Here is a 25162-nt window from a genome sequence, read left to right as displayed (position 1 = left end):
GATCTTATTCTTACTGTGAAGCCACCAGTACCCATTAGTGACTTTGTAACGAGCCAAGAATTACTGTATCGAATAGTCGAGTTGAGTACTCCTAGCAGACGAGTTAGTAATTCCACAGTCACTAGTGATTGTAGTTGTATCTTTTGTAGATACTCGTTCAGATCTCTCTCAGTCAAGGCATGTGTTAGCCATTGCAGAGGAATTCAATCCTCCCAGAGATGATAACCATTCTGCATACGTAAACCTTACCCTCGCAGAATTGGGTTTAAATGTACATAGTCTGTATAATTAGATGTCCGAGATGAATGAAATTGTCAACTGTGTGTTTATTATTAGCTGATCAGTTTGTCAGAAATTTACGTGTTCACGTTCCCTCCGTATTCTGAGAATTAACAGTCTAGATTTGAGTGCACCGAATCTGCCTTTCTGTTAAACACTTCTTTGTATATAATTATTCTTCCTCAGAATCCGTAGAGTGCATGAATACAGATCGATCGATCAATTCCATCCATATTGTATAATGATTTGTTCTTATAGTTTGTAATGATTACGTTAACACCCATTACGTCAAAATCATGTTGTACCATCCATTAGTTCTAAGTTATATATGAATTTGTTATTGTATAGAATCAGCCCAGATCCGCCTGCCTGTTCAGCCTATAGTATAGTAGTGTATGTCGGGACGACATACGTAACATGACCGAGCTGTCAGCATAGTTGCTGATCCCTGTATTCCCAGTATTATATAGCATAGCATATTAGTATCATCCCTGTGCTTTAGACACGAGATCCCTCGTAGGCCTTTGGCTTTGTGTGACGTCATAGGGATACACATGGGCAGTGATCCCTCTGTCCCGTTCTCACTCGGCGGCAGACCTACAAGGCGTGAACAGGCTAGGCACCGGGCTCCATCTCTCATCTCAGTCTGACAATACACCTACCATCCTACAAGTGTGTCTACCTTATCCTACGATATCTCCATTCAAGAACCCTTACGATAAAGAAAGTTAGTAAATTCATAAGACAGGAACACCCTCTTTGTAAAACCGTGCTGAGATTCATTAATCAATTTATAATTTTCAAGATGGCTATGAATTGCTTCGGCAATTATTGATTCCATAAATTTACCAACTATGGAGGTAAGGCTTATTGGTCTATAGTTCAAAGCTAAGGACCTGTCACCTGCCTTGTAAATAGGTATTACATTTGCCATTTTCCACTTGTCTGGCACTGTGCCAGTTTGTAGTGATATATTGAAAAGATTAGCCAAGGTATGCTAAGTTCCTCTTTGCATTCCTTTAAAACCCTTGCAAACAGTTCATCAGGGCCTGGGAATTTGTTAGGTTTTAATTTCTCTATTTGTCTGAGGACCATGTCACTAGCTACCCTAATCGTGCGTAGTTTATTATCGTCCTGTTCTACATACATAATTTATTATTTTTGGAATTTCTCTAGTATCTTTCTGAGTAAAAACTGAGAGGAAGTAGTATTGAAAAGTTCACACATTTCCTTATCACTATCAGTGATCTGACCTGAGTTACTCTTAAGTGGGCCTATCTTGTCTTTAATCTTACTAATGTATACCTGAAAGAACCCTTTTGGGTTAGTCTTCGAATCCCTTGTGACTTTAGCCTCATAATCCCTTTTTGCTTTTCTTATTCCTTTTTTTTATGTCTCTTTAATTGAATATATTGAGTTCTTAACTACCCTTCCCCTCTTTTGATACATCTATATATGCCTCTCTTTTGACCAATGAGATGTTTTAATCTATTGTTTATCCATTTGGGATCATTTTTGTTAGATATAATTTCCTTACTTGGGACAAAAATCGTCTGGGCAGCTAGCACTCTGTTCTGAAATACGTCATATTGGCAGCCAACCCTACCTACCTGACCCATAATCAGGTCATCCCAGTTTAGCCCACCCAGGTAATTTCTCATACCCATGAAGTTGGCCAAGCAGAAATCTGGGATAGCGACTTGATTGCAGTTATCTGGGCAATTCCATGATACAGTGGTCCCTCAATAATCGTCCATAATCCGTTCCTGGAAGTGGGACTATTATCGAAATGGACGATTTACGAATCAATTTTCCCCATAAGAAATAATGTAAATTCCATTAATCCGTTCCTGACACCCAGAAGTATTAAAACAAAAAATTTTTTTACATGAAATATAGATATAATACATAAACAATACAGTGGCACATGATGAATTAAACATTAACAGAATAACACTTACCTTTATTGGCAATTCTTCTTTGTGTATGGAAGACTGGAGAAGGAGACTGATTGGATGAATTACTGTTTGGAAGGGGAATCCCCTTCCATCAACACCTCGGGTACCAATTGCTTTTCTGGGGTTACTTCTCTTCTCTGTTTCTTAATGCCACTAGGATCACCTTGAGAGTCACTGGAGTCCTGTCTCGCAAAAAAACTGTCCAGAGAGCTCTGTTTCTGGCGTCTCTTTAAAACTTCCCTAAAATGGGCCAAGACTCTGTCACTGTACAAGTTGCCGATAAGGCTTGCAACATCCTTCTCTGGGTGATGTTTCTCCATAAATCTTTCCATCCTACCCCACATTTCAAAAATCTCCTTAAATTCTGAAGAAGGCACCTTCCTCCATCTCTCTTTCTCCTCCTCTGCAGCAAGATTCTGAGCTGCAATCTGTTGCTGTTCCTGCTGAAGCTCTTGCAGCTCCTCAGTGGTTAGCTCTTCGTTGTGGTCCTCCACTAACTCTTCCACATCCTCCAAACTCACATCCAACCCCATGGAAGTCCCCAGTGCCACAATGGATTTAACAACTGACATAGGCTCATCAGGGTCAGCCCCAAACCCTTCAAAATCCCTCTTGTGGACACAATCTGGCCACAATTTTCTCCAAGCATTGTTCAAAGTCCTGGTAGTCACTCCCTCTCAAGCCTTACCTATAAGGTTTACGCAATGAAGAATACTGAAATGTTCTTTCCAAAAATCTCGTAGGGTCAAGTGAGTGTCTGAGGTCACATTCAAGCACTTTTCAAACATTGCTTTGGTGTAGAGTTTTTTAAAGCTTGCAATGACCTGCTGGTCCATGGGCTGGAGGAGAGGAGTGGTATTCGGGGGCAAGAACTTTACTGTGATGAACCCAAACTCCTTCAGAATTAGGTCATCCAAGTTTGGAGGATGAGCAGGTGCATTGTTCATTACTAGGAGGCACTTGAGATCCAATTTCTTTTCCAAGAGGTAATTCTTCACACTAGGGCCAAACACTTCATTGAACCACTGTACAAAAATTTCCCTCGTGACCCATGCCTTACTATTAGATTTCCAAAACACACACAATTTACTCTTCATAACATTGTTTTTCCTGAACACTCTGGGATTTTCAGAATGGTACACTAGTAATGGCTTCACTTTGAAATCCCCACTAGCATTAGCACAGAACATGAGCGTCAGCCTGTCTTTCATAGGCTTGTGTCCTGGCAGCGCCTTTTCTTCCTGAGTAATGCAGGTCCTCTTTGGCATTTTCTTCCAAAAGAGGCCTGTTTCATCACAGTTGAACATTTGTTCAGGTTTCAGTCCTTCAGCCTCTGTGTACTCCTGGAATTCATGCACATATTTTTCAGCCACCTTGTGGTCCGAACTGGCAGCCTCACCATGCCTTACCACACTGTGTATGCCAGTACGCTTCTTAAATCTCTCAAACCAGCCTTTGCTGGTCTTAAATTCACTCACATCATCACTATTTGCAGGCAATTTCTTTACCAAATCGTCATGCAACTGCCTAGCCTTTTCACAAATAAGCGACGTCATAAGACTATCTCCTGCTAATTGTTTCTCATTTATCCACACCAATAACAACTTCTCAACATCTTCGAGTACTGATGATCTCATTTTTGTCAGCATATATACCCCCTTTGCAACAACAGCATCCATGATTTCCTTTTTCTTGGCTATGATGTATGGGATTTGTTATACATCCTGGCCAGTTCGCCCACATGTACACCACTATCATATTGTTCAATTATGTTTTTCTTAAATTCAATCGTATTTCTCACCTTCTTTACCAAAGGCTTGGCACTAGGAGCTTTCTTTGGAGCCATGGTAGCTTATTTAGCACTTAAATAACTTGCAAGCACTAAAATAAATGAAATATGAAATATTTCGCTGGAGCACGTGAGGGGACTGTCGCTCACTGGTAAACAATGGCACACTGGCTGGGAAGGAAAGGCCGAGGCGGCTGGAGGCGGCTCAGACTGTGAGTACGCCTCCGGGACGAAGGACTATTAGCGAGTTACCAGACCATTTCCGAGTGAATATTTTGACGAAAAAACAGGACTATTTCCAAAATGGACGACTTTCAGGGCAGACGATTATTGAGGGACAACTGTATATTGGAACTAAGTGATTTGTGATCGCTTTCCCCTAATTTATCACTAACCTCAAGATTATTAACTAGTGATTCTTTGTTGCCAAGAACCAAGTCAAACAGATTGTTTCCTCTAGTTGGTTCTGTCACAAACTGTTTTAAAAAGCAGTACTGAACCGTATCAAGAAAGTCACTAGACTCGAGATTTCCTGTCACATTGTTCCAATCAATTTGTCTAAAGTTAAATTCTCCCATTAACATTTTCATATCTAGACGTCTTATGAATTTCATCCCATAGCAGCCTACCACACTCCCTATCAAGGTTTGGGGGGCCTATAAATCACACCCAACACAAATTTTTCATGACCTTCGAGAAATTGTAGTCAAACATATTCTGTGTCTGATGTTTCTAATCTTACATCTTGTCTAACACAACAATTTAAATTATCTCTGACATATATTGCCACTCCACCACCCTTCCTCTTGACCCTATCAGTGAGAAATAGTTTATAACCCTGTACGTTGCATTCAGAAGGCATTTCTGTATCTTTCAAGTTGAACCAGGTCTCTGTTATAGCAATAATATCTATATTACCTGCACTTGCAAGAAATCCTAGCTCATCTATCTTATTTCTTACACTCCTACTACAAGTATTTGTATAGTAAACCTTAAGGGAGCTAGTCACTTGTTGCCCTCTACTATCTCTCTCTGTTTGGTGAGCAATTGCTTTGCCTTTACTAGCAACTTTATTTTGAATGTTGTCTTTTAACCCTTTCAGGGTCCAAGGCCAAAATCTGAAGTCACGCACCAGTGTCCAAGAATTTAAAAAAAAAAAATTTGTTATTTTTTCTTATGAAATCGTAGAGAATCTTTTTGTGAAGGTAATAAAACAAAAAGTACGAAATTTGGTGGAAAATTGACGAAATTGTGCTCTCGCGAATTTTGATGTGTCAGCGATATTTACGAGTCGGCGATTTTGCCGACTTTGACTCCCATTTTAGGCCAATTACATTATTCCAATCAACCAAATTCTTAGCTATTTCACTAGTATTACTTCTATTCTATCGATTGAGCACAAGAAATTGCCAAATCAACTGTTTCAACTACAAAATAAAGTGATCGGAAATTGTTAATTTGGCCAATTTAACACAAAGTTCAAAATATTCCAATTTCAAAATAGGCTCCAGAATAAACAATGTAGGTATTCCTGGAACTAAACTAACATTTCCTCTGTTCATTAGTTACATTTTGAGGCTTTACAAATAAATTCCATTTTGATTTTTTATTCACATAATGAATTTTTATTCACACCAAAAAATAGAAGATTTACTGTTATGCAATACTGTAATAATTGTATAAATATCATCACCATATTTGTGAATGTATATTAAACCCACCAGCTGACGTGTATTAGATGTGTGAGGTCGTTTGGTTACTCTTGAATGTCGGCAAAAATTTAACATTTCCGCTACTTTGAGCTCAGTTTCAAGCCATTTCCAGTGCTAAAACCAATCAAAATCATCTCTATTTCTGTAATATGTCTTCCATTCTATCAAATGAGACCAAGAAATCGTAAATACAACTATAAAAAACATACGAAAAAACACTGCAAAGTCGCTGTTTTAATTGAAAAATCATGATTTCAGTTTTTTCTCTCATTATACACAGTGTGCTGCAGGATCTGTTTTATGTGGTGCACACATACCACATAGATGTATTCTCTCATATCTAGGCCCAAATGTACCTCTCACAGTTTATTAGAGTGAGCTGAGCTCATGGCGTAGATCTACGGTTTGGACACTCACCGTAAAGCCGTAGATCTACGGGACGGACCCTGAAAGGGTTAAGCCTTTCAGGGTCGCCAGGCCCTCTCCGAGACTTGTTCTAAGGGTTGCCAAATTTAAAAAAAAAAAACTATTATTTTTTCTTGTGAAAAGATAGAGAATCTTTTCCTGATCATAATGACACCAAAAGTATGAAATTTGATGGAAAACTTAAGGAATTATGCTCTCGCAAAGATAGCGGTCTCGACGATGTTTACGCATCGGCGATTTTGCCCACTTTGAGCCCTATTTTCGGCCAATTCCAGTGTACTAGTCGACAAAAATCATAACTATTTCGCTAGAACTCCATTTTGTCTATCGAATAAGTACAAGAAACCACCCATTTACCGATTTTAACTATCCAATAAAGTGGTCAGAATTTAGCAATTGTGCCAATTTCTCACAAATTTCAAAAGATTCCAATTTCTGAATAGGGTCCAGAATAAACAAGAAAGACATTCCTGGCACTAAAATAACATTTCCTCTGTTCATTAGTCACATCCCCACGCTCCTCTTACATTCTTTTGCTTTCCACTTTGAATTTTTATTCTCACAGAAAATAGAAGATTTACTGTTATGCAGACTACTGCATTAGTGTAGAAATGGTATAAATAATATCAGCGCACTTGTGAAAGAATATAAGACTCACCAGTTGACGTGTATTGGATGATTAGCATGATTTGTTTAATTTTGAACTTTGGTAAAAATCGAACATTTCTGCTACTTTCAGCTCAATTTCAAGGTACTTTTCATTGTAAAACCAGTCAAAATCATCTCAATTTCTGTAATATGTCTTCCATTCTATAAATTGAGACCAGGAAAACTAGAATACAACAATAAATACCATGTGAAAATACAGTGCAAAGTCGCTGTTTTAATCCAAAAACACGGTCAAAGTTTTTATTTCTCATTACGCACTGTGTGCTGCAGGATTTTTTTTATACTGCGCACACTGACCACATAGACCCATTCTTTCATATGTAGGCCTACCAGATTTCTCTCACTAGATTTGAGGGTGCTAGAATTTAGGCATACTAGTACGTCAAAAACCCTGGTGCGTAAGCCGTACTAGTACGTCCGAAACCCTGAAAGGGTTAAACATATCCCTGTGGTATCTTGGTAATATCTGCTGTTTTCACCCCTAATGCTGCAGCCTGATTGTTTTCCACAAGCACCCATACCTCTTTAATTTATCAGTTTAAATTCCTAGACAAGTCATCAGTGACCCCCTCAATTGAATTGGCTAAAGCAACCACTCCAACCCCAGAGAGATGAACCCCATCCCTTGCATACATATCATGCTTGCCATAGAATTTGTCCCAGTTATCAATGAGTGGGATTGCAAGTTCCTTGCAGTGATTGAGTGAATGACTGTGAAAGTGTTTCTTCATTTTTTGAGTCACCCTACTTCAGTGGGAGATGGCTGATGTGTTGTAAAAAAAATTATTTTCTGATGCATGAAGCTTCACTTTACATGTGCATTACAAAGCTGTGTCAGTAATATATATGGATACAGTGTATAATTTAATCACAGTTCAAATAGTTTCTGATGGCTAAGCAAAAGTTTGTGTTTGATTCTAGACCAAAGAGTTATTATGATTCAATATTTGAGTTGCATTGTAAATTGTTATATAATGTACAGTACTACAATATACAGTAGTACATAATTAAATTGAATTCAGATCCTAGCATTGCACCTTGATAGATACTACTGGGTAAGGAAATGCAAGTATAGTGCAGTGTTATATTTGTATTCTTATTTTCAGATCCATGTTCCAAGGGTTTTTCATGCCTTGGCCTTTGCTGCAGGTGATTATCACATATGGAAGTTATCTGGAATGCTTTATGGTAAAGCCTCTGCTCACTGGACTGCCATCTGCTTGATGACTTCCTGGTTCCTGGAATACTGTGCACCACGAACTCTGACTTCATGTGCTGAAATGGTTTCCCTGTCTGTTGCTCTCTGCCAATATCCATGGAGGAAACAAAAAGGTAGTTTTTAGTCTTTATTTTTTATATAGTAACAAAAAAATAGATTTTGAGAGTCAAAGACAAGAAAGGATAAACAAGTGCACTATGACCTTTATTGAAACAAAATACTGTGGAAAACATGAGAGGTGTTTTTTTTTCCTAGAAGAAACATTTTGTGTTCTTACACCTACACTGCAGCAGCACTTTAGCTGTTTTCTGATTATTCACACACTTCCAGGGGCTGATATATTTGAACTGTATTTTAGTGCTCCTTTCCCACTGTTTTATATATGTAACCGCTGTATAGCCCTTGTGGCTTAGCGCTTCTTTTTGATTATAATAATAATAATAATATATATGTAACCAACAACACCCCATCTTACAGATGACATTTATTCCAGGTGTTTCAGCCTAAACAAGTTTCCAACCCTGTGTCTAATATTGTTCTGTAGAATATAGAATAGAATGTATTCAGATATTTGAGAGTTGGACTTGTCAGCAGATGGATCTATGAAAGAAGAGGTGAACCATAGAATTAATGAGGGGGAAAAAAGGTGAGTCGTACACTGAGGAGTCTGTAGAGACGAAGGACGTTATCCGTGGAAGCAAAGAGGGGAATGTATGAGAGTATGGTGGTACCAGTGCTCTTATATAGACATGAAGCATGGGTGGTGAATGTTGCAACAAGGAAAAGGCTAGAGGCAGTGGTGATGTCATGTTTGAGGGCAATGTGTGGTGTTAATATATGCAGAGTCCATAGCTTGGCGATGAGAAGGAGGTGCAGGGTTTCTAAAAGTATTGTCCAGAGGGTTGAGGAGGGGTTGTTGAAGTGGTGTGGACATATAGAGAGGATGGAACAAAATAGAATGACTTGGAGGGCATATAAATCTGTGCAAGAAAGGTGGGGTAGGGGTCATCCTAGGAATGGTTGGAGGGAGGGGGGTAAAGGAGGTTTTGTGGGCATGGGGCTTAGACTTTCAGTAAGTGTGCATGAGCATGTTAGATAGGACCGAGTGGAAGCAAATGGTTTTTATGACTTGACGTGCTGTTGGATTGTGAGAAAAGTAACATTTATGAAGGAATTCAGGAAAATCAGTTAGTCTGACTTGAGTCCTGGAGGTGGGAAGTACATACAGTGCCTGCACTCTGGAGGGGTGGAGATATGTTGCAGTTTTTGAACTACAGTGTAGGCACACCTCTGGCAAGAAAGTGATGGAGTGAGTGATGATGAAAGTGTTTCTTCTTTTTCAGGTCACCCTGCTTTGGTGGGAAATGGTCCCTTGTGTTATTAAAAAAAATACAACAGTACGAAGGACGGCTATATATCACTTGTTTGTAACTGAAAATTTGCATTAATGAAAAACTCATTGTCATTTATACCTCACTCATAAGTGCAGACCAGAATAACATGAGTATTCATACGTCAAGACACTGAAATTGTATTCATTGTGGATGAGCAAGGAGGTTTTAGAGTGGGTAGGGGATGTGTAGATCAAGTGTTTACATTGAAGCATATATGTGAACAGTATTTAGATAAAGGTAGGGATGTTTTTATTGCATTCATGTATTTAGAAAAGGCATATGATAGAGTGGATAGAGGAACAATGTAGCAGATGCTGCAAGTACATATATGGAATAGGTGGTAAGTTACTAAATGCTGTAAAGAGTTTTTATGAGGATAGTGAGGCTCAGGTTAAGGTATGTAGAAGAGAGGGAGACTGCTTCCCAGTAAAAGTAGGTCTTAGACAGGGATGTGTAATGTCACCATGGTTGTTTAATATATTTATAGATGGGGTTGTAAAAGAAGTAAATGCTAGGGTGTTCAGGAGAGGGGTGGGATTAAATTATGGGGAATCAAATACAAAATGGGAATTGACACAGTTACTTTTTGCTGATGATACAGTGCTTATGGGAGATTCTAAAGAAAAATTGCAAAGGGTAGTGGACGAGTTTGGGAGTGTGTGTAAAGGTAGAAAGTTGAAAGTGAACATAGAAAAGAGTAAGGTGATGAGGGTATCAAATGATTTAGATAAAGAAAAATTGGATATCAAATTGGGGAGGAGGAGTATGGAAGAAGTGAAGGTTTTCAGATATTTGGGAGTTGATGTGTCAGCGGATGGATTTATGAAGGATAAGGTTAATCATAGAATTGATGAAGGAAAAACGGCGAGTGGTGCATTGAGGTATATGTGGAGACAAAAAACATTATCTATGGAGGCAAAGAAGGGAATGTATGAAAATATAGTAGTACCAACACTCTTATATGGGTGTGAAGCTTGGGTTGTAAATGCTGCAGCGAGGAGGCGGTTGGATTCAGTGGAGATGTCCTGTCTAAAGGCAATGTGTGGTGTAAATATTATGCAGAAAATTCGGAGTGTGGAAATTAGGAGAAGGTGTGGGGTTAATAAAAGTATTAGTCAGAGGGCTGAAGAGGGGTTGTTGAGGTGGTTTGGTCATTTAGAAAGAATGAATCAAAGTAGAATGACTTGGAGAGTGTACAAATCTGTAGGGGAAGGAAGGCGGGGTAGGGGTCGTCCTCGAAAAGGCTGGAGGGAGGGAGGGGGTAAAGGAGGTTTTGTGGGCGAGGGGCTTGGACTTCCAGCAAGTGTGAGTGAGCATGTTAGGGGTGAATGGAGACGAATGGTATTTGGGACCTGACGAGCTGTTGGAGTGTGAGCAGGATAATATTCAGTGAAGGGATTCAGGGAAACCTGTTACTTTTATATAGCCGGACTTGAGTCCTGGAAATGGGAAGTACAATGCCTGCACTTTAAAGGAAGGGTTTGGAAGATTGGCAGTTTGGAGGGATATACAGGAGGGCTCCTCTTTACGGCGTTTCGCTTTACGGCGTTCCACTAATACGGACATTTCAAATTATGACCAAAACTCGCTATACGGCTCCCCCCACCTGTCTTTCTAATACGGTCACAGCGGCCCACCGAGTTTGTTTACATTCTCCCTGAGCACATCTCCTTATTATGTCTGGAAACTTTCCAAAATTTCAAGTGTTTTAAAGTTATATTTTATATGTATTGTACTTGATAATTAAACTTGTGTACACCTGTACCTAAGTAAACTTACACACTGTGCTGGCATGTAGGTACACATTAAAATCACTAAGAGTCTCTCTACTCTTGATGCAATAATAATAATAATAATAATAATAATAGTAATAATAATAGTAATAATAATAATCTCTTGGGCGCATTAATGTCGCATATTACGTTAATATAGACATTTCCCTTAATCTATGACATTTTTTTCAAAATTATATAAGAAACACATTATGTAACACACAAACATGATACATGCACCCACAGTATAAAAATTTATACAAATATATACGAGATGTTTACCAAACGGTTTGTAGAAGTGTCGGAAGAATTACGTTTTCTCTAGCCCGTCACCTGTTACTAGGGATAACTGTAGAAAAATATTCCTTTCGTATGCCTTCACTTTATAGCTATAATTCTGTACTAACTTGTACACAGTGTAAGAGTATTTGTTTCGTGATTTAATTATTATAATAATAATGAAAATATTATAAGGTAAAAGTTTCACAAACTCTTACAAATGTACATGAATGAACTAAAACTGGACACGTATTAATACCGTCTATTTCGCCTGACCGAGTGATCATCCACAACCTGTTCAGTTTGTTTACGCTGTCTGAGCTCAGTGTATCATTAAATGTTGTATATTACGTTAATATACACATTTTCATTAATCCATCCATGATATTTTTTTTCAAAATTATATAATAAACACGATACATAACATAAATACATAACAACATATGTGTAGAGAACCTAGGATAACCCAAAAAAGTCAGAGTGACTTACTTCCATTGCCTTCACTCAGAGCATCATTTCTTCTCAAAATGATGTTACATGAGAATGGGAGTGTTCTTCTTTATTTATTCTACCGTATCAATGTAGAGACAACCTGTACACAATGTAACTTGTACACAAACCAGACGTGTACACTGTTAACAAAACTTACCTTCGCCTGGTTTGTTTACATAACTCTGCGCCTGTCCTCTCTCATGCACTCATTCTTTCTCTCTCTCATTTATTCGTTTTATCTCATTTACTTACTCCTGACCCTACATTAAGACTTCAAATATTTTAAGGTAAGTAATGAGTGAACTGTATATACATTTTATCGCTCTGGGATGCTTAAATATCATAGAATAGTATGTGTGGGTGGGGTGGCCTGGTATGGTAGCCTGGCTGACACCATACATACCACACTTGATTTCTCACAATAAATACTACTTGTCTCACCCTAGATTAAGACTATAAATATTTTAAGGTAAGTAATGAGTGCACTGTGTGTGTATTGTACTTTTTTATTGTTTTTTGATGCCTGGTTCTATTGCTAACATAATATATGTTAGTGTAAACTTGTTATCTAGTGTTTGTATGCATTTGTAAGTGGAAAAAAAGGGTGTTCCACTTTACGGCGGTTTCCGCTTTACGGCGGTAGCCTGGAACCTAACCCGCCGTATAAGTGGGGCCCTCCTGTATTGTGTATCTTTATACGTATATGCTTCTAAACTATTGTATTCTGAGCACCTCTGCAAAAACAGTGATTATGTGTGAGTGAGGTGAAAGTGTTGAATGATGATGAAAGTATTTTCTTTTTGGGGATTTTCTTTCTTTTTGGGTCACCCTGCCTCGGTTGGAGACGGCTGACTTGTTGAAAAAAAAAAAATCTATTGAATTAATTCTTACTCTGTAAAGATAGTTTTCGTGTACTTAATAGTAACCAGGAAATAAAATGTAGTACAGTAAATGAATGTCCTTGCTTGCTGAGGCACATGTATTAGTAAGTTTTCATTTACTGTATTTTATGGCAAACAAGATGCTCTGATGTTGAGGACAACCCTCCTCCCCCCCACCCAATTCTGATTGGTTAATTTTTTTTTTTTTGGGTGGGGGGAAAGGTAAATGGTACTTTGTCCTCCAAGACTCTCGGTAAATTTTCAAGACTTATTATGGGAAAAAAATAGTGTCTTTGACATCGTAAGGTATGGTACATCATGTCTTTTTTTTTTTTTTTTTTTGGGTGGGCCATGTATACAGCAATGTGCAATTAAGAAAATTACAGAAAAATCATCTTTTTTTTAATTCTCTTAATTTGTAGAGTAAATATTCCCAGATGTTTCAATTAAAATTAGGTAGGTTGGTAAACAGCAGCTGCCCAGGGAGGTACTACTATCCTGCCAAGTGTCCTCCCCAATTCTGATTGGTTAAATTTTTTTTTTTGGGGGGGGAAAAAAAAGGTAAACGGTACTTCGTCCTCCAAGACTCTGGGCAAATTTTCAAGACTTATTATGGAAAAAAATTAGTGTCAATGACACCGTAAGATATGGTACATCTTGTCTTTTTATTTTTTTGGGTGGGCCATGTATACAGCAATGTGTGATTAAGAAAATTACAAAAAAATCACCTTTTCTCTAATTCTCTTAATTTTCAGAGTAAATATTTCCAAATGTTTCTATTAAACTTAGGTAGTAGGTTGGTAGACAGCAACTGCCCAGGGAGGTACTACTGTCCTTCCAAGTGAGTGTAAAACAAAAGCCTGTAATTGTTTTACATGATGGTAGGATTGCTGGTGTCTTTTCTCTGTCTCATAAACATGCAAGATTTCAGGTACATCTTGCTACTTCTACTTACACTTAGGTCACACTACACATGCATGTACAAGCTTATAGTATATACACACCCCTTTGGATTTTCTTCTATTTTCTTCCTAGTTCTTGTTCTTGTTTATTTCCTCTTGTCTCCATGGGGAAGTGGAACAGAATTCTTCCTCCATAAGCTATGCGTGTTGTAAAAGGCGATTTAAATGCCAGGAGCAAGGGGCTAGTAACCCCTTTTCTTGTATACAGGAAAACAAAATACATCAGTCTTTCACGCGAGATGGGAAAATACTAGTAAGGAAAACATCAACAGGACAACAATATACTATCTCAAACGAACATGATTTCTCTACCTTCCTTAGAAAAGAGGACATTTCTGTAACAGATTAGATAAGTGCCCTTAATACATATATACGTGTGGTGCATATAGTGTACGTTACTATTATGTTGTGCATTATTATTTTTATTATTTTTTTCATCACTAGCTAATGCTAACTACCTCCAATACTTTATACTTCTTTCTTACTGCTATTAATTGCTCATAATTTTAAGTTACAAGTCAAATCTTACTCCAAATTAATATTATTCATTGTTCTTACCTGTCCTTTTAATTTTGTTTACCACTACTTGTTTTTTTTAGTCACTTTTTATTGTGTGTGCAATTAGTGTATATTCCAATTACTTTTTGCAAGTACCAAAACTATCTTTTGCTAGCTAGTACCAACTACCTCATTTTTTTACTTTTTATTGTGCAATAAACTGCTCAACTTATTTAATATTGCAAATCAGATCCTACTCCTAAACCAATATTATTTCATAGTGACTATCTGTCCATTTAACTTTGTTTACCATTACTTAATTTTAGTCCCGTATATATTTTTTCCTTTATTTTAGCTTTATATAACTACCTTAGTTCATATATTCACAATTGTTAAAATAATCAAGGTGCTATTCTCAGGTGCTGAAGTGTAATAAGTTCACTATATTGCCATTATATTCCAAAGCTCATTTTTTGATTACCACTTTATTGTTCACCACAACTTATATTAGTCCCTTTTATATTATAATTTTATATTATAATTCTAACTTTAAAGAATTACCTTTAAAGTACTACCTACTATCATATTCCCAAGCTCCATTATTTGATCATCACTTTATTTGTTCACCACTAATTATTTTAGTCCCTTTTATATTGTCTCCTTTATTTTAGCTTTAATAAACTACCTTAGCTCATTATTTTTACATTTGTTAAATAATTCAGGTGCTATTTTTTAGCTTTAGAATATTTACTTTGTTTTATACTAAATTCTAACTATAGATTCACTACAAATCTTATGATTACAAGCATTGATCCCGATACCAACCTCTTATTGAATGACTTAAATGAATCAAACAGTTACTGTAATTACTACACAGCAGAACAATCAAAGGCACTTCTCAGAGCCAACAAAAACATAACTGTCTTTAACTACAATGTCAGATCTTTAAGCAAGCATTACGATGACCTCATAGCATTACTAAATTCCTTGCATGCCAATATGTCCATCATTACACTAACTGAAACCTGGCTAAAGCCTGATACTACAGATGTCTATGCCATTCCTGGTTACACAGCCATACACAACTGTAGGACAGATCAACAAGGGGGTGGCACAGCTATACACTACTCAGACCAACTAGAATGTATCACTAATACTTGCACAAGGGATGAACATGGGGAATATATAATAGCTAAATTCAAATCCAAATACCTACAAAAACCTCTCACATTGATAAACATCTACAGAGTTCCACAGTCAAATATTAGCCAATTTAGTCAAAACCTAGGAAGTATGATAACTGATGCACGCATGAACAAAGATCACTTACTACTCTCAGATGACTTCAATATAAATCTCCTGCAAGACCAGGACCCACACGTTACTGAATTCACAAACACAATGAGTAACTGCATGTTGCTACCAACAGTAACAAAACCTACAAGAGTTACGGAGACCAGTGTTTCCCTACTTGACCACATCTGGACCAACACCATATCCCCTTTAAAATCAGGTATAATTACAGATAATACCACAGACCACTACCCTACTTTCCTCATAACAACTCTTGGTAAATTACCCCAAGACACTACTAAAGTCACCTTCAGACTTCACAATGAGGCAGCCATTAATAACTTCACAACAGCAGTAACAAACATTGACTGGCACACTGAGCTAGAAATCTATACAGATATTGACGAATGTTTTAATAATTTTCTAAAAAAGACCCAATACCTCTATAACAAGCACTGCCCTAAAAAAACTAAACAGATGACAGCTAAGAGACTGAACAGTCCCTGGCTAACACCCAGCATTCTCAAATCCATAAATACAAAACACCGATATGAAAAACAGTACAGAATGGGTCACATAACCAGAGACCAAACAAAACGTTACTCGTCAATCCTAACCAGCCTGATAAGAAGGGCAAAAAAATTGTATTATGAGAACAGATTATCCAACTTACGAGGTGATATAAAAAAGACCTGGAAAACCCTATCAGAAATTCTGGGAACAAAAAAGATATCACGAAATAGCGAAATAAAATTAGCAAAATCAGATGAACCCCAACTCCCACCAACAGAAACAGCAAACAGACTCAATGATTTCTTCTCCACTATAGGACAAAACCTTGCCAATAAAATCCCAAGCTCAGATACCCCACCAAATGACTACCTCACTGGCAACTACCCGAACACACTGTTCCTAGCTCCGACTAACCCATACAAAGTCTCCCTTATTATCAACGCACTAAAAAACAAGGCAGGAGATTTAAATACCTTACCACCCTTTATATACAAAAAAGTGTCACAAGTGCTATCACCAATCATTGCAACACTCTTTAACAAATCCATTGAATCCTCCACCTTCCCTACAGTTCTCAAAATAGCAAGGGTCACCCTGATCCATAAAGGAGGAGACCAAACAGAGTTGAATAACTATAGGCCAATATCCAATTTACACCCTCTCTCAAAAATCTTTGAAAAATTAATTCATAAACGAATCTACTCCTACCTCATCTCCCAAAACATACTCAACCCCTGCCAATTTGGATTCAGGCCTAATAAAAATACTAATGATGCTATTATACACATGCTAGAACATATATACACTGCAATAGAGAAAAAAGAAGTCCCACTGGGGATCTTCATTGACTTACGTAAAGCTTTTGATACACTTGACCATGACTTGCTCCACGTAAAATTGTCACACTATGGTATAAGAGGGCACTCCCTTAACTACCTCAAGTCATACCTCAGCAACAGAAGCCAATATGTGTACGCAAATGGGGCAAGCTCTTCCGCACAACCAATTACAGTTGGTGTCCCACAGGGAAGTGTCCTTGGCCCTCTTCTCTTTCTCCTATACATAAATGACCTACCAAATGCTTTGCAATTACTCAAACCCACACTATTTGCAGATGACACTACATACGTCTTCTCTCACCCGAGCCCAGTCACGCTAGCCAATACTGTAAATACCGAATTACAGAAAATATCTACCTGGATGAGGACTAACAAACTTACACTAAACATTGACAAAACCTACTTCATTCAGTTTGGTAACAGAGCTACAGATGTCCCTCTTAACATAATGATAAACGGATCGCCTATCACAAAGCTAACAGAGGGAAAATTCTTAGGAATCCACCTTGATAATAGACTCAAATTTCATACACATATACAACAAATTTCTAAGAAAATTTCCAAGACTGTAGGCATACTATGGAAGATACGAAACTATGCTCCACAGTCAGCCCTCCTGGCCCTATATCACTCTCTTATTTACCCCTATCTCACCTATGGAATTTGTGCATGGGGCTCAACAACAATTAACCATCTCAGACCACTAATTACCCAACAAAAGGCTGCAGTTAGAATGATAACAAATTCTCACTACAGGCAGCACACTCCACCAATATTCAAAACACTCAACCTACTCACCATACAAAACATCCATACTTATTATTGCACCTATTACATACATAGAACACTTAACTCTGATATTAACCCTCCCCTCAAACATCTCCTTGCCAACCTCAACAGAACACATGACCATAACACAAGGCACAGATCACTCTTTGATGTTCCTCGTGTCCATCTCACGCTATGCAAAAACTCAATGCACATAAAAGGCCCTAAAATCTGGCATTCATTACCTGTAAATATAAAAGAAACACTACCTGTTTATAAATTCAAGTCTCTTCTCAAAGATCACTTACTCACCCAAAACCAAATAAATACTGAATAACTGAACCTTATAAATTGTATATCTTAAATGTTTCTCACAATTATATCACATAAATGTTAAACCTAAACCCCAATCTAACAGAATACTCCATTCGACTGAATGTACAGCAATGCATGCAACTATATGACCTGTCTTTGTAATACTCATACGTGCTTTATAGTTATCTGTTTATAAAAATGTCTTATCACTGATTTCATCATTGCTTAGTTAATCTTAAGTTAATTTTAAGCCAGCCCGTAATGCTATGCATATAAGTGGCTTTGGCATGCTGCTCTTACCTGTATTTTTTTGTACCTCTGTATGTATGCTCAAATTACTAAATAAATAAATAAATAAATAAATAAATAAGAGAAATTTTTGTTTTGCTTTTCGGGCCACCCTGCTTCGTTGGGGTATGGCCAGTTTGTTGAAAGAAAGAAAAAAGTTTCTATTAAACTTAATATGTTAATTTACAAGTTTTTGATGCCAATTTCTATGAAAAGTAACATGAAATGCCATTTTCCTGTAAGCTGTAATCCAGCTTACAGGAAAATGAGCCTGTTTTAAGATAGATTAATACATATTGTCAGAGGATCTCGCTTTCAAAGATCACAACAATTTATCTACCACATCTGCTAGAAAAATGATAGATAACCTTTAAAACCAGGAATGCCAAGCCCATGATGATTCTCTTCGAATTGCTTGTTCTCTCTCTAGGCTGGAATATTGCTATACACTAATGGCTCCTTTCAAGGCAGGAATATAGGAAATATAGCAAATAATATTGTTGCAGTAATAACACCAGGAGGCAGCTCTGATGAAAACTCACACTCACGCGAGCTTTTAAATCTCTGCACAAAATTCAATTTAAACCAGCAAATAATAGAGCCTACTAGACTGGAGAATACACTAGACCTCATCTTCACTAACAATGATGATCTGATAAGAAATATCACCATATCAAAAACAATATACTCAGATCACAACATAATTGAGGTTCAGTCATGTATGCGCGGAGCCCCAGACCGACATAATGAGATTAGTCACGAGGGAGCATTCACCAAATTCAACTTCAATAACAAAAACATAAAGTGGGACCAAGTAAACCAAGTCCTAACCGATATAAGCTGGGAAGATATACTAAGCAACACAGACCCCAACTTATGCCTAGAACAGATTAACTCGGTAGCACTCGATGTATGCACAAGGCTTATTCCTCTAAGAAAAAGGAGGAGTAGATGTAAAACAGAAAGAGACAGGCGCTCCCTTTACAGGCGACGGAAAAGAATAACAGAGCGGCTAAAAGAGGTCAATATATCTGAAATGCGTAGGGAGACACTGGTCAGAGAAATAGCAAGCATCGAACTTAAGCTAAAAGAATCCTTTAGGAGTCAGGAATCGCGGGAAGAACTAAAAGCCATAAATGAAATCGAAAGAAACCCAAAGTATTTCTTCTCCTATGCCAAATCAAAATCGAGAACAACGTCCAGTATTGGGCCCCTACTTAAACAAGATGGGTCCTACACAGATGACAACAAGGAAATGAGTGAGCTACTCAAGTCCCAATATGACTCAGTTTTTAGCAAGCCGCTAACCAGACTGAGAGTCGAAGATCAAAATGAATTTTTTATGAGAGAGCCACAAAATTTGATTAACACAAGCCTATCCGATGTTATCCTGACGCCAAATGACTTCGAACAGGCGATAAATGACATGCCCATGCACTCTGCCCCAGGGCCAGACTCATGGAACTCTGTGTTCATCAAGAACTGCAAGAAGCCCCTATCACGAGCCTTTTCCATCCTATGGAGAGGGAGCATGGACACGGGGGTCGTCCCACAGTTACTAAAAACAACAGACATAGCCCCACTCCACAAAGGGGGCAGTAAAGCAACAGCAAAGAACTACAGACCAATAGCACTAACATCCCATATCATAAAAATCTTTGAAAGGGTCCTAAGAAGCAAGATCACCACGCATCTAGAAACCCATCAGTTACACAACCCAGGGCAACATGGGTTTAGAACAGGTCGCTCCTGTCTGTCTCAACTATTGGACCACTACGACAAGGTCCTAAATGCACTAGAAGACAAAAAGAATGCAGATGTAATATATACAGACTTTGCAAAAGCCTTCGACAAGTGTGACCATGGCGTAATAGCGCACAAAATGCGTGCTAAAGGAATAACAGGAAAAGTCGGTCGATGGATCTATAATTTCCTCACTAACAGAACACAGAGAGTAGTCGTCAACAGAGTAAAGTCCGAGGCAGCTACGGTGAAAAGCTCTGTTCCACAAGGCACAGTACTCGCTCCCATCTTGTTCCTCATCCTTATATCCGACATAGACAAGGATGTCAGCCACAGCACCGTGTCTTCCTTTGCAGATGACACCCGAATCTGCATGACAGTGTCTTCCATTGCAGACACTGCAAAGCTCCAGGCAGACATCAACCAAATCTTTCAGTGGGCTGCAGAAAACAATATGAAGTTCAACGATGAGAAATTTCAATTACTCAGATATGGTAAACATGAGGAAATTAAATCTTCATCAGAGTACAAAACAAATTCTGGCCACAAAATAGAGCGAAACACCAACGTCAAAGACCTGGGAGTGATCATGTCGGAGGATCTCACCTTCAAGGACCATAACATTGTATCAATCGCATCTGCTAGAAAAATGACAGGATGGATAATGAGAACCTTCAAAACTAGGGAGGCCAAGCCCATGATGACACTCTTCAGGTCACTTGTTCTATCTAGGCTGGAATATTGCTGCACACTAACAGCACCTTTCAAGGCAGGTGAAATTGCCGACCTAGAAAATGTACAGAGAACTTTCACGGCGCGCATAACGGAGATAAAACACCTCAATTATTGGGAGCGCTTGAGGTTCCTAAACCTGTATTCCCTGGAACGCAGGAGGGAGAGATACATGATTATATACACCTGGAAAATCCTAGAGGGACTAGTACCGAACTTGCACACGAAAATCACCCACTACGAAAGCAAAAGACTTGGCAGACGATGCACCATCCCCCCAATGAAAAGCAGGGGTGTCACTAGCACGTTAAGAGACCATACAATAAGTGTCAGGGGCCCGAGACTGTTCAACTGCCTCCCAGCACACATAAGGGGGATTACCAACAGACCCCTGGCAGTCTTCAAGCTGGCACTGGACAAGCACCTAAAGTCAGTTCCGGATCAGCCGGGCTGTGGCTCGTATGTTGGTTTGCGTGCAGCCAGCAGCAACAGCCTGGTTGATCAGGCTCTGATCCACCAGGAGGCCTGGTCTCAGACCGGGCCGCGGGGGCGTTGACCCCCGGAACTCTCTCCAGGTAAACTCCAGGTAAACTCCAGGACCTGGAGAACGTATAGAAAACGTTGACGACACACGTAAGTACAATAAAACACCAAAATTACTGGGAACAGTTGAAGTCCCTTGACTTGCATTCCCTGGAATGCAGGCAAGAAAGATATACAATAATACACACTTGGAAAATCCTAGAGGGACTAGTACCAAATTTGCACATGAAAATCACTCTCTTCATAAGCAAAAGACTTGGCAGGAGATGCAACATCCCCCAATGAAAAACAGGGGTGTCATGAGTATGCTAAGAGACAACACAATAAATGTCAGGGGCCCAAGATTGTTCAGCTGCCTTCCAACATACATAAGGGGTAGGGCCAGATTAAGACCCTTAAGAGGCCCTAAGCACTTATAAGATTTTGGTGCCCCCCAATCAACACAGTTACACATGTCACAGGCAGAACTATATGAACAGTTTAATTCCCAGCTTAGAGCTGAATCTTGTGCTTTCATGCTTTAATTAATATAGACAGATTTTGTCTCAGAGTTTGTAAACTGAAAAATGGAGTTGCTGGGAGGGCAGTATAAATTAGTAGTGTCAGAAGGACTCGAACCCATGTAGTAGCGTGTGGATGCAGGCTGCCTTATGTAGCGTGATAAAATAAACTTAGTCACTGCCACCACCACATGACGAAAAAAAAAACACACTGTACTCAGACTCCTCACCACCATCACCAACACAGTACCATGTACAAAAAAAATGCACATGGAGACATCACCAACACCACATAAATTGATGTAATGAAATACAACTCAGTTATCACCACCAGTCCACCACCATGTGAAAAATAAAAATCAGAAAATACAAGCATAGTCAAAAGTAGCGCTATACACTGTTTGGCCATTTACATGGGTTTCACGATATTTCATAAGCACTATCAGTCCTCAGAATTATGAAACATTAAGCATATTATTTGTTGTCAGTGTCATGAAAATTGAAAGAAGTGGGAGAGAGAGAAATAAAAAACAGAAATCAGCTTACTTACAAAGTTACAATGTTAGCACATGTGTTGTTGGCACACTGAATGCTGAGTGAGCTACTGAACACTGTTGCTCTCTAAGTGGATGACTGAATGGGACAGCTGACATGACCAAGACAAGAACGTTCACATGATCCTCCATGGACCTTGGGACGGTTACCAGATCCTAATTTTGTTGTACTGTATTCCCAAGATTAATGTATATCATTAACTTCTATAATTACTATTTATTATTATTATCATTATTGTATATATGTATATGTATGTATGTATTTTTCATTTAATGTGTGAGCCTCTTTTTGTGGACCTTGGTTCAGTTGCACCATTTGCAGTTTTGCACCATATGGTCCATGGACCATGGTAAATCCAGGTATGGAAAATTTTTGTGGTGCCTCCCTTCCCTTGATGCCCTAAGCACGTGCTTATTTTGCTTAATGGTTAATCCAGCCCTGATAAGGGGGATTACCAATAGACCCCTGGCTGTCTTCAAGAAGGCGCTGGACAGACACTTAAACTCAGTTCGTGACCAGCCAGGCTGTGGTTCGTACATCGGTTTGCATGTGGCCAACAGTGACAGCCTGGTTGATCAGGCCATGATCCACTGTGAGGTCTGGTCACAGACCAGGCTGCAGGGGTGTTGACCCCCAAAAGCCTCTCCAGGTATACATGTGGTACTCTTAACAAGCAAAAGATTGGTCAAAAAGACATTTCCTTTTTGGGATACTTTCCCAGGCCATCCCATTTGAGTAACTTTTCCAAATGTCTTTATCTGTGATGTACTTTTAGGACTAAATAATTTTTTGCTTTTGAGTCTTGTTTACATACAGTACCTGTAATCAGGTTTAATAGGATCACCCAAATCATTTACTGTAGATTCACCTGTAGTAGTCGATTATTTTTTATTGTGTTCGAAGTATATCTACAAATGTAGCATCAAAGGAAAGTTTAAAGATAGAGGAAATGTCTTAACAATGATCAGTTTGTGGTATGACTCTCATACAGAGAATGAGAAATAAAGAAATTAGAAGATAGTATCTGAATGAATGATACACTTGTGATTCATAAAGCACAAAGAACTTGTTTAGGTTTCTTGGGTGTAGAGAAAAAGATACCTAGAAAAGTTCTTAACAATGAAATATAATTCTGTGTAGTAGGTGTCATGAGGAAGAGTTGAAGGGAGGTTGTAGAAGAGTTGAAGGGAGCTTGTAGAAGAGTTGAAGGGAGGTTGTAGAAGAGTTAATTAGAGGTAAGGATTTGGGCATTTAGCAAGCTTATGTGATCATATTAGATCAGATATTTTTCCAGACTAAATTCATATTTCTACTTATACTTTTTTATTGTGTGGGTTTATCAACAGGAAGTTGTGAAAGTGGCTACTTATGGCTTGTTGGGATAGCTTGTGCTGTACGGCCAACAGCAGCCATCCCTTTTATACCTCTCTGTTTGCAGCACTTGTGGTTCACACACTCAAAGATGTGGCTTTTATTTAAATACATTGTCATTATGTGAGTATTACTATTTAATTGGTATATGTTGTATGAAAAACATAGTTTTCTGAGTTTTTATCTGCTGATCCAAAGTCCAGCCATTAATAGTTCTTATGATTACAAATAAAAACTCACATTTTTAATCTTAACAAGTTTTACTATTAAAAGATATGAAGGATAAAAAATAAGAGGAAAGAAAATGTTCAACTGTATATTGAATTTGATGGATATATTTCATATTTCAATAAGTCGATGAAGTATGTACAGTGAACATGTTGGATAGGAGCAAATGGAGACAAGTGGTTTTTGGGATTTGATGAGCTGGTGGAGCGTGATATAATAATACTATGGATTTTTAGAAGTATTTTTAGTAAATTCACAAACAGTCCATATCAGGGTATACCTTATTGTAATACATTATTATACGAAGAAATTGTATGCTTTTACAATAAACTGAGGAATAAAGTGCACCATATTTTGATTAAATGGTGTATTCAGCCCTCAGAATTGACATTTATATTATTGTCAGCAGTAATGTTTTTCCAAAGAAAAGCTGTCAGAGTGGATGGGTGGGTGGGTGGATGGATGGGTGTGGGATTCTTACAGTACAGGTACATACTCAGTGTTGTTACCATTCATAGCTCTTGTTTTTCATATTTATTTACTGTACTAATACTGTTTGTCCACAAATCATTTGTCATGCAAAGCAGTTGTGTTCAAGAAAGTGATATTGCATTAGATTTTCCTGTGTGTGCTAGGTTTTTATGTTACAAATTTCTTGTTCATTTCAGAGTAGCTGTAGGTGTCATGAGTGTGGGATTGGATACATGGTATTACGGTGAATTAGTCGTTGTACCATGGAGGTTTGCTCACTTCAATGCACTATCTGGTTTAGCATCTCATTATGGTGTTCTTCCCTGGCACTGGTATGTGACCCAAGGTTTGCCAGCAACACTCACTACCCATCTGTTGCCATTTATGTTGGCTGCCTTGTTTTATCCAAATCGCCACAAGGAATTACTGTCCATCTGTTTATGGTCCGTTATAGTCTATAGGTAAGTCGTGTTAATTATACAGTTGTTGTATTAACCTTAAACTTTAACCTGTTGATATTTCGAGAATACAGTAGAACCCCTGTATCCATGGATTTTGGTTTCCATTGTTTCAATTATCCATGGTTTACCATGGCCCAAAAATAACCTTTAATTCTGTTTAATAATGATACCAGAGCACAACAGTAGTAATGGTGGGAGTTCTTCAAAGCCTA

At 38.3% G+C, this 25162-nt stretch overlaps 1 protein-coding gene across 7 annotated transcripts in view; it reads left to right on the top strand.

The window, feature by feature from the left end:
* Window positions 1–24950, top strand: part of PIG-B (phosphatidylinositol glycan anchor biosynthesis class B) — a gene marked incomplete at its 3' end in the record, with an annotated part of 63950 nt that extends 39000 nt beyond the window's left edge. For all 7 annotated transcript variants that reach the window (XM_070084877.1, XM_070084880.1, XM_070084878.1 and 4 more), the window contains 3 exon segments: window positions 7940–8165; window positions 23766–23913; window positions 24687–24950. In XM_070084877.1, the coding sequence (XP_069940978.1) occupies window positions 7940–8165; window positions 23766–23913; window positions 24687–24950 (638 nt within the window).
* Window positions 24951–25162: the final 212 nt, after the last annotated feature.

This window comes from Cherax quadricarinatus, chromosome 14 (genome assembly GCF_038502225.1).
Source record: "Cherax quadricarinatus isolate ZL_2023a chromosome 14, ASM3850222v1, whole genome shotgun sequence".
Taxonomy (NCBI): domain Eukaryota; kingdom Metazoa; phylum Arthropoda; class Malacostraca; order Decapoda; family Parastacidae; genus Cherax; species Cherax quadricarinatus.
The sequence above is the reverse complement of the archived record's forward strand: the minus strand, read 5'-3'. Positions and strand labels throughout refer to the sequence as shown.